The following is a 16,062-nucleotide window of genomic DNA, read 5'->3' as shown; positions in this document are numbered from 1 at the left end:
AAAAACCTTATAATTTCATGTGATGGATCTTTCAAATACATGTTCAATCAATACTTTATACACTCACACACTGTATGTTGTATGATTTGTATTGTAAAGTGTTTTGATAACCAAGGTAATACTTTTTAATGTTTTTGTATTAAAGGTGAGACCATGATAGCTAGATGAGTTCTTGATTATTTTTGGGAGTTATAGGACCTTTAGGGATGTTTGGTTTTTGATTGGATTGTGTACTAGGGGCTCAAAAGTACCCAAAATAGGTGCTGGCTCGGGCCAGGATCGATCCCAGATCAGCTAGGATTGACCCCAACCAACCAAGATTGATCCCAGCCTAGCCAGTATCGATTCCTAGCCAATCAGGATCGATCCCCACAGTCCAGAATGCCTAAATTAGGGTTTCTTAAGTGTGTTTTAGGTTTTAAATGTCTTAGGGTTTGGGTTTAGTTGTTTGGATAATTATAGAATTTGGATTTGTAGATTTACATTTAGAATGTATGAGGAATAGTCAGAGTGTTCGAGGTAAGTAAATTCTTACAGAATTGCAAAAATGTTTTATCATTCAAACATGTTTATTTTGCTATAAACTGTGGAACCTTTTATTGCATATCTTTCAAAGATTATGTCGTGAGCCTACTGTTTATAAATTATGATTAGAGTTGCATTGGGTTTTTCTGTTTAATTGTGAAATGATGATAATTATGTTAATTGAAAATAAGTTGTGTGGATTGCCATGTAGGGATGATTGGCACACGTGTATACAGACTTGGCCTTGTGGTCCATATTTATGTTTATGTTTTGCCACTTGAATCCAATGGGCCAGATAAGTGACTGTTGCAGCGATGTACGGATGGTGGTCATGACGGAACAGCATCGCTAGTAGTGTGGGCCACCTAGTGTTAGAAGAATGTATTAGGGTTTGGGGGTATTTCAGTCATTGTCATATTTCTCAAAGCCTATATAATAATATGTGTGGTAGGGTAGGTAAGTTGCACTAGCCTCCTCTTTCTCTCTTATATTTTCCATGCAAATCTCTCAACATGGTATCAGAGCCTAGGGTTTATACCTTTGCCTGATATCATGTATTTCCCTTCTTTCCATTCATTTCTTTCTTTTTTTCCTCTTCATTTTCTCTCTTGCCCACTTGTCTTGCTACTAATCGAAGGAAACTGAATTACTGGGCTTCATGCCTGTAGTAGGAGAGTGATGTTGCTGAGCTCACAGCCATCAGTGGTGTGATCTCGTCGTCATTGCCATGGATGACTTCGTCGTTGTTGGTGGGTTTGGTGTAGCCAGCGGAACCCCACTCATGGTTGCTGGGTTTTCAGTTGGCACAGTCGTTGTCGTTGGTGATTGATTGGTGTAGTCGGTCGAGTGGTGCTATATTTCTGTGGTGGCTTGTACTGTCTGCGGTGGCCGGAGATAAGTGTCGTGGTGGATTGGTTTCTCTCTGTGTGGGTCTCGGTGGAAATTGCCTGGTTGTGATCCGCGGTGGTTTTGTTCGTCGTCGTTAGCGTGGTCGCCAGCAACTTTCCGGTGGCTTTCGGAGAAGATGAAGCCTGTTTGGTACGGGTGCTCCTTGTCGCCTATCAGGGATCAAGATATCCCAATCTCAAACCAGGATAAGGCTATCCGCATTTTGGTTTGGGCTGAGTCTAGTCAGATTCAGTTCATTTACCATCCAGTTCTGCACAGTTCAGGCTATTTTGCATCTGGTTCAGTCCGTTTCAGGTTATTTTGCAGCCGGTTCAGGTCAGTTTTTGTCTATTTCCTTCGGTACTAACACGGTTTGAGTTGTTGTCAGTTGAGTTTTGAACGTAATGGTGATCGCGCTGCTTTTATTGCTACCCATCCATTGTGGCTGTAGTAATCATTCTGTGGATTATTGTTGGGATTTACATGGCACACCATCTGGGTTTGCCAATCAGGTTGCTTCTCATGAGGATTTTCCAGCCACATCTTGACCACTTGCTAGTTCGAGCCCAAATTTAGAGAATGGTCTAATCTCCATTCTGAAATATTAGTATGCTCAGTTCTAAGCCCATAAGCAGGTTTCTTCCTCTTCCATTGCTACTCTTGCTCATTCAGGTATTGCCTCTCACTGTCTTTTATCCTCCACTAGTGACCCGTGGCTTATCAATTCTAGTGAAAATGAACATATGATTGGTTCGTCTACTTCCCTCTTCGTTTATCATCCTGTTGAGTGTTGATACACCTAAATGTGTCACCCTTGCTAATGGTTCCCTCTCCAAAGTGGCAGGCTCAAGCACCACCTTCTAAGTCCTGACATTGAGTTGTATGTTCTACATGTTCTTGGTTTCCCTTTTAATTTGTTATCCATTAGTAAAATTACAAAAAGGCCTTAATTGTTCAGTTAGTTTTTACCCTTCTTTGTGCATTTTTTAGGATCTTAAGACGAGGAGGATGATTGGAATGGGGCATGAAGTTTGTGGTTTATATTATCTGGATCTCGCACCTACACCTACCTTTCGCACTTTGCAGTCGTCAACCTCAGCTCTTTAGTGGCATTGTCGTTTTGGTCATCCTTTCCTTCCTATGTTGAAGCATCAAGTCTCGAGTCTTCGTCCTGAGTTGTTTGTGCCTTGCGAAGCTTGTCAACTTTGTAAACATCATCTTGTCTCTTTTCTGTCAAGAGTTATTCGTAGGGTTTCAAGTCCTTTTGAGTTAGTTTATTCTGATGTATGGGGTCCCATTAAAATAATGTCCAATAAATTCCACTATTTTGTGACTTTTGTGGATGATTTTCTCGTATGACATGGTTATTTTTAATGAAAAATCATTCCAAGTTGTTTTCTGTTTTTCAAATTTTCTGCACTATGTTAAGACTCAATTTGCTTAGAAAATCCGTATCTTGCGTTCTAATAATGCCAAAGAATATACGTCTAGTTCTTTTGCCTCTTATTTGTTTGATAAAGGCATTATCCATCAAACCTCATGTGCTTACACTCCACATCAAAATAGTGTGGTTGAACAAAAGAATCGTCATTTTATTGGATGTTGCTCGTTGTCTCTTGTTTCAAATGCATGTCCCCAAGCAGTTTTGGAGTGATGCTATTCTCACTGCTTGTTATCTCATTAATAGGATGCCCTCCTAGGTCTTAGATGGTGCCTCTCTCCATTCTCTGTTTGTGTCCTTCTTCATCCCCGTTCTCCTTGCCACTGAAGGTTTTTGGGTGTGTTTGCTATGTTCATAATTTGGGTCCCGATTTTGATAAGCTTGACCCTCATGCTTCTAAATGTGTCTTTCTGGGGTATTCCACAACCCAGAAGGGATATCGTTGCTATAGTCCTATTTTTCGATGCTACTTCATTAGCTTTGATGTCACATTTGTTGACTCTATCCCTTATGTTCCTGCTGTTACTTCTTTGGGTGACTCTTCCCTTGAGCCTGATGTCGCGTCTATTCCGCTGCTTGTTTAACCTGCCTCCCCTTCTCCTGCAATCATGTTGCCTCCATGCTCGCATGCTCCACTCCAGGTTTATACGCGTCAGCCTCAACCATCAGCTCTTGCACCTCCACCATCATCCTTATCGTCTCTAGATCCGGTGTCTCCACCTGCATCCGACCCCTTGCCTATTGCCCTACATAAAGGTCAACGTTCTTGCACTACTCAACATCCTTTCAGTCAATTTGTATCCACTAGTTCTTTATCTCCTTCCCTTTCTTCCTTTATTTCCCATCTCTCTAGTGTTTCCATTCCAAAGATAGTGCAACATGCATTATTTGACTCTAGTTGGATGCAAGCTATGGAATTGGAAATGAAGGCCTTGCATAAAAATGGGACGAGGGAGCTTGTTCCCTTACCGCCTAATAAGAAGACTGTTAGTTGCAAATGGGTCTACACAGTGAAGTTAAATCCTGATGTTTCCTTTGAACGATTGAAAGCTCGGTTGGTGGCTAAGGGCAATACACAAACATATGGTATTGATTACAATGAAACTTTTTCAAAATTTCTTCTGTTTGTGTTCTTATTTCTTTGATTGCTAATCTTGATTGGCCATTGTTTCAATTGGATGTCAAAAATGCCTTTTTACATGGGGATTTACATGAGGAAGTTTATATGGAGCAACCACCCGAGTTTGTTGGTTAGGGGGAGTCTCAAGGCCGTCTCTGTAAGTTAAAAAATGCATTGTATGGTCTCAAGCAATCACCGAGGGCATGGTTGGAAAATTCTCTGAAGCGGTATTGAAGTTTGGTCTTCAGAGACGTCAAATGGATCATTCAATATTTCACTTACATACTAGTGCAGGCTATATCCTTGTGGCATATGTAGATGATATCGTTATTACTGGAGATGATTCAAGAGGCATTGCTCGATTAAAACGGTTTCTATTGGAGCAATTTCATACAAAGGATTTGGGCAAACTTCGATATTTTCTGGGTATTGAAGTTGCTAGATCTCGAACAGGTATCAATTTATCTCAGAGAAAGTATGTACTTGATTTATTAGAAGAGACAGGTTTTTTGGGTTCTCAACCAGTTGATGTTCCGACGGACCCAAATAAGAAATTATTGAAGGGTGAAGGTGAATTATTTGAAGATCTTTGCAGGTACCGTCGTTTAGTTAGGAAGTTGAACTATCTTACTATCACAGGCCAGCTATTTCATATGTAGTTAGTGTTCTTAGTCAGTTCTTGTAGGCTCCTCGGGTTTCACATTGGGAACTTGTTACTCGCATTATTTGGTATTTGAAGAGACAACCTGGTCTAGGGATACTGTATAGACCGAATGGACATCTTAGGGTAGAAGGTTTTACTTGTGCAGATTGGGCAGGTTCTTAGGCGGTAATCTTGTAACTTGAAAGAGTAAGAAACAGACAGTGGTGGCACGATCTAGTACTAAAGCAAAGTACAGGGCAATGGCACATACTACTAGTGAGTTGACATGGCTACAACATTTTCTTCAGGAGATTGGTTTCTCAGCTCCTACTCCTATCCTGCTATTTTGTGATAACCAAGCTACTTTACATATTGCATCTAATCCATTTTTTCATGAAAGGACCAAACATATTGAGATCAATTGTCCTTTCGTCTGAGACAAAATACTCGATGGAGAAATATCTACAGCATTCGTGAAGTCTGAAGACCAATTAGCTGATATGTTTACAAAATCTTTATGTCGTAACCGGTTAGAGTTTATTTGTTCCAAGCTGGGTTTACATGATATATATGCTCCAGCTTGAGAGGGAGTGTTAGAAGAATGTATTAGGGTTTGGGGATAATTTAGTCATTGTCATATTTCTCAAAGCCTATATAATAATATGTGTGAGGTGGGCTACGTAAGTTGCACTAGCCTCCTCTTTCTCTCTAATATTTTCCATGCAAATCTCTCAACTGGATCGGACCCGGTCAGACTGCTAGTTGGTGGCTGCTATTGTACTTCATTGGAGCACCAATGTTGATCCAAAGGTCCCTCAGGACGCGTAAACTCTACCAAGAAGGAGTTAAGGGCTCGGATAGACCATATGGAGGACAATTATGACCGCTACTATATATTATTAGAAATTATTCTTCTCATTAGCATGTTTTCTATTTCAAAACTGAAAAATGTTGTCCCTGTTACGCCTTAATTATTTCATATACACAATATTTTTCTTGTTGGCATAATTATAGAGACAACACATTTTCAAAATGAATTTATGTAAACCCATGACATTATGTAAACATTCTTTTGGTTATTTTGTTTAACTAAATTAGGCTCACTGCATGTGCTTAGTTCTGTGATAATTTACTTACTAAGTCATGGATTTACGCAATTGCTTCCTTTCCACCTGTAAAACATTCATTTGTTTTATAGTTTAGCTGGAACTAGTGCAAGATCGAAGGTTAGAGTTCATTCATCAGGATTAGAATGTGGAGCGAGAGCCTGTAGGCAGTTATTCTATTTCAGTATTGACGTATCTTCGTGATGCTATTTTGTGATAGCTGTTGTCGTCTTTTATGGATTTTGGGTTATTGTTTAAGAGGTGTTATTGAGCTATTAATTGTAGCTCAGATAATTATTTTCCGCATACCGCGATTTTATTCACTTTGATAGGTGTTATAGGTTAGCTTTCTCAGTTAATTACAAGTTAATTAAGTTGGGGAACACTACCACTAACTCTCAAGGTTAATTATCTCTATTAATTAATTGGGTGGCCATTACACATGAGATCACTTCAATGTGTAGAAAACTTTTCAGTTGATTGACATTGCGCTGTCTTCCTTTTGCTTTTCACTTAAACCGACCGTTGGGGCTGATTATTGCTCGAGAGACTCTCCCTACAAGGTGTAAACTTGAACATGACTTCAACTCTTCCCGCACCATTGAATCTTCTGAGCAGTCTGCTCAACCTTCACTGAACGTCTGAGATTGGGTTTTCGTCTTCAGTAGCTCCTTTTCTCCTAGGCTAGGCATTGCAGGCCTAAATCAATGCCCTCCACACTTAGCCTTTGATCTCCCTCACCGGCCACTGCAATTCAAAGATCTCCATACCCATTTTGAGCGTTGTGTGCCAGAGGGGCGTGATGTGCGATCTGCAAAGAGTCCTAGCACGGTGAACCATCACCTCTTTAAATTCAGCTTCAACCATACCCATTTGAGTCCCATGGTTCTTAGCGAGTTTATCCTAGAAGTTCATTGTTCGCAGATGTCGTCTTCTTCTTCGACCCGTAAATTTAAAGCCTTCAGTTTTTTTAGTATGCTTTATAATTTTCTGCATTGCCACAAAATGATATTTGGTTTATTCGATTGATGGGTCTGCGTTAGATTTGGATGCAATTTTTTCCCCCTTTTCCCCTCTGTCTTGTGCATTTTCGGTTGCTATTGTATAATGGATTTCATCATTAAAGGAATTTATCAACTTATGAGATGACATAATCAGCATTTATTGAATGCCTTTGAGTTAGTTCATTCGTCCTTGGGTTGTGGATTACATTCATTTTTGAGCATGTTTATAGGGTTTATGCATCACCCATTTCCTTTTACATGTGTCCTGTCTCACTATGCACATAAGATGTTTGATAAAATGCATAGTGAATACTGTTGTATGCTGGCACACACTTTTTATGACTACTCAAATGCTATATATAATAATGACTAGTTGTATGCTTTTCTACGCAGTCCTATTTCTTAAGAAGCTGCAAAAAGCGACGGTTGCAGTTCCAGGAATTGTGTCTGCAAAATTCCCCACAAAAGGTATTCCTCTCAACCCCAACCTGATTCGGGTGTAATATTTGCTAAAGAGAATGATGCCTTGCATGTCAAATATATATATATATATATATATATATATATATATGCGAGTATATGATGTTATGGTGTTTTTGCAAGTTGTTATTGTGCGTTGTTTGTAACGTAGAGAAAAAGGACACCAATGGGAAACAGTAGTGACTTGTGGAGCCCTGAGAACGAGGATATTTTTGTTCAGCTCCTTGTCCAAGGTGTGAACACTGGCGATATTGTCGATGGTGCTGTAAGCCATGACACATGGAATGAGATATATGATTCCATGCGAGCCATGACTTGCCGGGAGTTCCCCATGGACCAATTACTGATCAAATTCTGTAGGCTGTGGCAGAACCACTGGGAGTTCTCGGACCACTTGACCCATGAAGCTGGTTTTGGGTGGGATCCCATTACCAATACTGTGGATGGAACCAAGGCACAGTGGCAAAATTACCTATGGGTAAATAGCTAATCCTTTGTAATGTGTACAAAGTTGTAGAAAGTTGGTATTGAGGAATGGATGGTATCTAATCCTTTTTCTCCTCTTCTCTTAGATCCACCAACAAGCATCTCACTTTCGTAAGAAGAGATGCCTGAACTAACAATTGCTGGGGATTATATTCAATCGTTTAACGGCGACGGGGGTTCTCTGTCGTTCCTCATGTCAGGATCCCCTCGACAGCAATGAGGAGTAGGAGCTCACTCACCAAATTCACAATCACGGTATTCACATGAATAAAGGTGGTCTGGGCCGTAGGGTGCATCCTCAGGGGGGGTGCCAACCTCATGCATTTGTGGACCTTGATGGTTGTGACGTCCCACGTCGCCTGGGAATGAGGATGTGCTTATATGTATAAATGCACCCTTTATAGTACAACGTGTTTTAAAGCCGTGATGGCCATGAACCTATCAGAACTCCACAGTTAAGTGTGCTTCTGCGAGAGTAGTACCAGGATGGGTGACCTCCTGGGAAGTCTGGTTCGGGGGAGCCAAAAGCGGACAATATTGTGTCATTGGAGGTGGGTCGTTACAAATGGTATCAGAGCCATTGCCCAGTTTGAGATGGTGGGAGCGTGCACAAGCCTAATGAGGGACGCCAGCGGGGACGCTGGGTCCAAAGAAGGGGTGATTGTGACGTCCCACATCGCCTGGGAATGAGGATGTGCTTATATGTATAAATGCACCCTTTATGGCACAACGCGTTTTAAAGCCGTGATGGCCATGAACCTATCAGAACTCCGCAGTTAAGCGTGCTTCTGCGAGAGCAATCCCAGGATGGGTGACCTCCTAGGAAGTCTGATTTGGGGAGCCAAAAGCGGACAATATTGTGTCATTGGGGGTGGGTTGTTACAATGGTCCTGTCAGTCCCAGAAGTGGGTGCTCAAGTGGATCTGGGGGAAGGGGAAAAGGAAACAACCTATGGTTGATGGGAGAAATTATAAAGGTAAAGGAAAGCAAGCTGTAATTGACGTATCTATGGGGGTGGGCACTAAATTGAAGAAGGGGTCGAGAAGTGGAAAAGATGAAGAGTATTTCGAAATGTTGAAAGATATGGCAAGTGTTGCCAAGGCTAGGAAGGAAATGCTGATTGCCCAGGCTGACCACTATAGGGTTTCTATGGAGGGCTGCATCACCAGGACATCATCTCACCCAATGACTCGTTGCATCGATTTGCTAAATGAGCTTGTGCTTGAGATTGATGATGATGTGTATTTGAAGGCCGTTCAACAGCTAATGGATGAGCAATTCAGTGGGCTTTCCTTAGGATACCGGTTGAGCGAAGGAGGGCTTGGTTAGCCCGGCTGTAGCCCCCGCTGTTTGATACCCCCGATAGCCCCGTTGTTTGTTTCCCATGAATGTCTTGTAGCTGCCGCTGTTTACTGGATGTGTTGTGTATTTCCTCTTATGGTGTTGTGGGATCAACTTTATGCTGCCATGTACTGTGTTGAACATTATGCCTGTTGGAAAATATGTATTTGAATACTTATTCTGTTGGGGATATTTTCTCCCATGCGAGCAACCTATGGCAACTTTATTATGTATGTTAACTGCATGTTATGTATTTCGCTCTATACTATGTATGTGAACTCTATGTTATGTATTTGAACTATATGTTATGAGATTTTGTCTTGCTATGCTTGCCAGTTCATGTATTTCAAAAAATTTACTGAAACTTTAGCTTTTATATGAGATTCTGATTTTCATTTGCTGTAGCAACAAGCATAATGCACAGATAAACCCATTCTGTTGTTTCAGAAAAGGGCACTTCGGTTCTGTTCTTTGTTGGTTCATATGCTTGTTTTGAAATTAGACTGCAGGTTTTCTTAGTCCAATTTCACCCCTGCTCTGTTAGTATGTGCCATGCTTTGGAAATTCAATTGCAGGTTTTCTTAGTCTAATTTGACCTCTGCTCTTTTATTGTGTCACCATGCTGTAAAGCTGAACGGAAAGGATTATTAAAAGCATCGAGAGTTCTTGAGAGTTCTGTTCGCTTTCTTGATGAGGTTGAACAAATTTAAGTCTTTGATCTTAAAAGAATTTTATAGTGGGGTTCAGAAACTTTGCATATGTTTCTTCTCTTTCCTTTCTTGTTTCATTTTTTAGGAACTCTGGTTTGTTATCTGGTTTGCTGAGTTCTCTGTTTTGTCATCCTTAAGGATTGTCACCGTATGTAGAATTGATTTCAGATTAGGGTGTGAATGGTTGGAGATATGGTTCTTGTGTTGTTGGTTAATTTTTGATTTATTGTGCTTCTTTCTATGGTCGTTTTGTTAGAGATTAACTGTATTTTTTTTTTTTTCCTGCTTTTGTGAAAATTGAGAGATTAACTGTATTTCACATGAGGGTTTGCTTTGGTTTTCTTTGGTCAGTTATGCTGTTTTTCTTTCTGGGACTGGCATGTTTGCACAAGTTTCTTTGAGGATCTTTTTTTTTTTTATAAGTAATTCACTTAAGCCTTGTTTAGGTTCTGATTATGCTTGAATTCTAAGGAAGTGAGATGGGATCTGGGGCTGGCATGTTTGCTCAGGTTTCCTTTGAGGATCTTAAAAATGCTTCCCTTTCTGCTTTTGCTCTAGTCATGTAATTGGGCCCCTGTTGGCTTCGTGTAATGAAGATCCCTTGTAAATCTCTCCACATATGTCATTATGTGCACAACAGTGAGAAATGTTTAATTCCGGTTATACTTCACTTTTGTAGCTAAAACGCTGCTTCTATGAAATTAGCATCTTTATGATTCCCACTTACCTTAATCAAAATCTTATTTTCATAACCGAGTGATAAAATTTTAAAGCAGATTAACAAGTTCTGTTGATTAAACCTAGTGTAGGAGCAATTCCTTTCCCATTACATTGCTGTGCTGTCTAGTCAGTGAAATTGTGGTGAATATAAGAACCTTACAACAGCTTGAGCCATGAATGGAGTTTGTCTTTCAAATATCCTAAATCCGGTGACCAAAGAAAACTTTTGGTACATCATTTTGTTTGTCTTTTAAATACTGTTGTGACAAGCATTATTGTTTATATTTAGCCGGACAACATTATGCTATGTTTCTATTGGGAGCAATTGTTGATGTTTTTGTTTAGTATTCCTTTTTATTCCTGCTTTTGCTTTATTGCAAAGTTGGACAGAAAGCTGGTGGGCAGTGTTTTCAGCCATAAACTAATGGTATGTAGTAGCTTACTTCCTTAATTTGGGGTTGTATCTTGGGATTGTTTTGGGGCTGGACTTGGGATAGGGTTATTTTTTTGCTGTCAATTTCATTAGAACTGCTGCCAAAGGTAGTGGATTTACTGAGAGTACTAGAACTGCTACTAATGGAAGCGTGGATGTGGACATGATTCATCAACACCTTCATCAAAAGTCACAAATCTGGTAAAACGCCTTATCTGCCTCTAGTAGATGAGTAAGAATGGGAGTATGCTGTCTGAAAAGTGAACTTAATGAAAGTAATCAATTGTGAATCTCATGCATGTGTTGATAGAGATTTTCTTGTATGTTTTTTTGTTCTTTAAAATACTAGAAAGGAAATATGTTTGGCTGATGGATATTTTCACCTGTGCTCCTTAATTTCCAGATTTGGCAAGGGCAGTCTAAATAGATTGAGAAAAGGATCCTTCATGTTTAAAAGTTCAACAAAGATTGTGATGGTTCACATTCAATAGGAAATGATAGAGTTAATAGTTATTGTGGTTCCCATTATTCAGATTAAATCAAATAAAGAAGGCAGTTTCACGTTGACACTATTTTTACATAGGTCTAGTTTCGTACTAGTCGATTCAATTATCTTTTAAAGTACCTAACAATTATTAGAAGCATTGTGGTCCTCTTTTTAAATAGTTCTTTCTAGTGAGTGAAAAATTCATATAGGTAAATGAGGCAATGAAGAATCCAAAAAAGTAGTGTTATTTTTTCTCTCAAAAGCTTGTCTTTCTAAATGCTATGACCATTTTTGTGAAAAGGATAATTATTGTTGGCATTATAAACTCTTAAGCTGTAAATTTGGATTGTTCCTATATATAAATTTAAGCTATCTAGCTAGTGAAGTGCAACAATTTAGACTACTTCAACATTGTGTTAGTATTTTTTTTTTCCCAATTAGTATAATTACTGACTGCAAAAAAATAATTTGCACCACCATGCTTTGGAAATTTTCAAGCCCAAGTGGAATGCAACTCACAGTAAAGCCTTGTTTATTGTACTTTTGCGGGATTGGACTACTCCTAATCCTACCTAATTGTTACCATGATTTAGGTCTACCATGCTTGCAAATCAAAAAGTTATACTTCATGCTGGGCTGCTCCTTTATGTAGTTCATACTGCTTATCGTTTGGACCTGGTTGACTGTGGTTAGGTGCTGGTTGAAACTGATTAGGCAGCAGTCTTGGTTCATTAACCATTATGTTTTTCATGCTTGCTTGTGGATCTGTACTTTGCCCTAGAATAAATCATGGCTTACATTAACGTTACTCTTCATTTGCTTCATTGTTGCATTAGAAAGATTATCCTACTGGAAGTACATTTTTTTACATTCTAGAGAAGATTATGCCTTAGCTAGTGAATAGGGAGTGGATGGAACACAACTACTTTCCCATGTATCTAATATACAGCATGTTCTGTAAATGATGTGTTTTAATATATGCATATAATTTTCAATTTGATTGACATTTTCTGAAGTCACTCAGTACTGGGATGTGTTTTGTCATATATTTATCATGACAAAAGATGATGGGATATATGTGTTTTGTCACTAAGGGGATGTCATTTTCTCTCCAATATTAAGCACATTTTTTTACAGAAGCATAATTGTGGTACTCTTTAAATGATCCTAATGCGTTTATGGAAGTCATACAGTATGCGGTTAAATGAGCCTACGTGTCATGGGTCCTTGTGCTACTAATGACATCATATGCGGATTTTTGTGTTAACTCCTAGGTAAGTTCTAACATCTGTCATAGCGTCTTTGTTGGTTATTGCGAGCCAAGATGGATCGGCAAAACCAAAATTTTGTCTTCACGGTGGATGTGATTAATCAACAAGCTCTTGATGATGATGATGACTAGTTCTTGCAATCGAGTTGTATGAGCAATCAAGGTACACCAGAATGCCTGATTAGTGTAAACCACCTTGGTTTTCATTGATGTCCTGGTGGGCCAAGGTCGGACTTAAGGGAGTGCCTATGGTTCTCACCGTCCAACTCTAAGCTCCTCTTGTGCGGCTCCCAGCGGGTAGGTGCTACTATTGTTATGCCCAGGTATAATAGTCATAGTTGGTCTCCCCCGCCTATCCTTTTTAATAAAAAAGAAAAAGAAAAAGAAAAAGGGTACACCAAAATGTTGGCCCTCATGTTATCATTACGAGGAGATCAATACATCACACACATGTTGAATGGTGACCCCTAGTTGTGTTACGAAATGTTTGGTATGGAACCCCTACTTTTATCACTTTATGTTATGAGTTGAGGGAGGAAAATTACATGCAGAATACCCGAGAAGTGAAGGTTGAGGAAGTTGTTGCAATGTTTTGTATGATTGCTGGACATTGCCTAGGTCAGGGCATTGTGGCGGATCGTTATCAACACTCCACCTAGACAATTAACCGGCATGTTAAAACAGTCATGCGGGCCTTGGTCTGTCTGGGAAAGACTTACATAAAGGTCAGGCACAAAACTTGAGTGCATAGACAAATACAGGGAGAGAGCAAGGGAAATCGAGGATGAGTTCGTCCCGTTGGTGGTCTGTAGAGTCTAAGGAGTTTGGCTTGTCGATAGTGGGTGGTTTCACAGGCATTAGGATTCATGAACTTCGGAAAGGAGTGACGAGGTCCATTCTGATAGATAAAGATGAGGCTGCCTGGTTGCTTAAGTCTTTTCATGATCTGGCTACGGCTCTTGATTGTAGAGTGTTCTGGAATCAATCCGTTTCGGGTTTTCCGCAGATTCTTGCGCAGCAATGTGCAAATAGGCATGGTTACTTTCTGACCATAGAAGAATATGAGGGGAGAAGAAGGAAAGGATCTGTTTTGGTGCCTAAAGGAAAATTTGGTGAGGGGTGGAAGCGCTTCGGGGAGGAGCTTTGTTTAGCTTTCAATAGTCTGCTTGCTGGCAGTTCCTCAGAGCATTTTCAAGGCAAGGTTGTGTCACAACCTAAGCCTCACTTTGAGAGGAGGAGGAGCTATGCTGAAGTTTTGAGAACTTCTCTGCCGAAAGAGAAGGCGTCTTTTTACTTTACGGAGGAGGATTCCCGGACCCGGGCGTCGTCTCTGGCGAAGGGTTCTTGTGATCAGGCGGCCTTATCGGCAAAACTGGCTACGGCGAAGCATGCTGGGTTGAAGATGGAAAAGTTGGTGAAGGATTTTCCGGCAAAACCGGCGGGGCTGAAGGTAGAGAAGATGGAGAAGGGTTTTCCGGCGAAACCAGCAGTGCTGTTTACATACGCGTATACTGGGTTGGAAGGAACGGCAGATGATGGTCGCGTTTTTAACGATGCAATTATACCGGAACAAAGGTTCGAGTGGCCTACCAATGTTTAGTCCACCACTTTCGTGTGAAAAATGTGTTTTTTGTTTTTTTTCATAGACTAACATGTGTACATTTTTTCAAGGCAAGCGGTACTACCTACAATAGTTTCGTGGTAGGACTTTGCCTATGCGGTATAGATAGCTGTTCAACTACAGACATGCTTCCCTTAGAAAGTCAGAATGGTAATTGAGTAGACCTTTGGGTAGTTAAAGAACCAATGGCACATATTGAATAACATGCCCCATTACATGCTGGCAAGACAGCCAAGTATTGTTTCTGCGTATTGCACGCTGCATAATTTCATCAAAATACACAATCCCAATTAACGATGCATTCTTCAAGCTGTCTGAGGCGGAGGAATGAGAGGTAGATGGTGAGAATACTGTTAATGAGGATGAGGCAGGGCGGTCTGCTGAGTATGACCGGTCAAATGCAGCTGCCCTTGAAATTGCAAACCTGAGAGAGGACATTGCACATGCAATGTGGACCTCTAGGCATGGGAACGGAACTGGGGATTGAAAATGTTTCCAATATGTTACATATATATATATGTTGCGACAGCTTAATAATTAGAGTTATTGTTGTTTGTTTGTATTGTTATGGCTGTAGCCTCTCGGCATGTCAGTTGTAGAGAAAGGTGTATTATGTGCAACTATTCTGTTGATGTGCTTTATTTGAACTCTATAATGTATGTTAGAACTTATGACTGTCTGCTTAATATATGTGTTATTTTAAGATGTTATTATATTTGGGTGCCATATCATTATCCCGTGGCTATATTTACAACCATGTAATGTGCGTAGCTAACTGAATATGTACTTTTGTTTGAGATTTAGATAGCTGTGGCAGAACCACCGTTATGCACATGCGGGGCTGGACGCATGGTCTTGTTTATGGCAAGGACGGAGAAGAACTATGGGCGATGGTTTTATAGGTGCCCGCTTTGGGAGGTGAACATGGATGCTTGCTTTTATTGATTTTTTGGCAAATAGGTTCGTATTAATGTATAATGTTGAGCTAATTTTATTGAGGTTGGTGTTTCACAGGACCACCGACTCAGCTTTTTGTGGGTTGATGAATTCTACCCGGAAGAAGTACTCACTCCGGTGGTAGAAGCTGTGAGACAACCTCATAGGAGAGATACGGCGGCACGAGCAAAGTGGTGGGTGTTGGCTCGCTATTGCAGGTATACAGCTGCTGTAGGGCTGTTCTCGTTTAGTGTAATTGTGCTATTTGTTGCTATTATTGCGAAATAGTAACAACAAATAGTTTATGAACAATGTGATGAATGTTAACTCTATGTAGTTTATGTTTAAACTCAAAATGGCTTGTACTATGTTATGTACGATGTTAGTATTTATAATGCATGTCAATCTGTATGTTAGCTTCAGAGCAGGTAGCTAAAATAACTACCGAAAAAGTAGTATAATTTTGATATTTTACCTATTGTTTTTTCTATACTCTCTCCAACAGATTTTGTATTCTACTCTTTATTTTTTTTTTTTAAAATATTATTTTGTGTGGAAGAGACTAAAAGAAAGAGGGAGAGAGAGAGAGAGTGTGTGAAAGAAGGAAATGAAGAGAGAGAAAACAATACAAAAAAAAATTGTTTGCAACGTGAATAGTGAATAAACTCTTTTACCTATTTACTATTCACATTAGAAGGAAAAATTATATTCTGCTTATTCTGCTAGAGATGAAAAATAACTCATAATAGTCATATTTGACTATTATGAGTTATTTGTTTATTCTGATGGAGATGCTCTCACTATTCACGTTAGAATGAAAAAATCTATTCTATCCATTCTACATAAGACGA

At 39.8% G+C, this 16,062-nt stretch overlaps 1 protein-coding gene across 4 annotated transcripts in view; it reads left to right on the top strand.

Annotated features, from left to right (window-relative positions):
* LOC133858679 (ATP-dependent DNA helicase homolog RECG, chloroplastic-like) overlaps window positions 1–15,660 on the top strand; it is a 35,398-nt gene extending 19,738 nt beyond the window's left edge. For 3 of the 4 annotated variants that reach the window (XM_062294150.1, XM_062294152.1, XM_062294148.1), the window contains exons 10-12: window positions 7,121–7,195; window positions 15,080–15,193; window positions 15,290–15,660. In XM_062294150.1, coding sequence (XP_062150134.1) covers window positions 7,121–7,195; window positions 15,080–15,193; window positions 15,290–15,499 — 399 coding nt within the window. In that variant the 3' untranslated portion in view covers window positions 15,500–15,660. The remainder of the gene's footprint in view (window positions 1–7,120; window positions 7,196–15,079; window positions 15,194–15,289) is intronic. The other variant, XM_062294149.1, reaches the window with a different exon arrangement.
* Window positions 15,661–16,062: the final 402 nt, after the last annotated feature.

The sequence above is a fragment of the Alnus glutinosa genome, chromosome 1, assembly GCF_958979055.1.
Source record: "Alnus glutinosa chromosome 1, dhAlnGlut1.1, whole genome shotgun sequence".
NCBI classification, from domain to species: domain Eukaryota; kingdom Viridiplantae; phylum Streptophyta; class Magnoliopsida; order Fagales; family Betulaceae; genus Alnus; species Alnus glutinosa.
The sequence above is the reverse complement of the archived record's forward strand: the minus strand, read 5'-3'. Positions and strand labels throughout refer to the sequence as shown.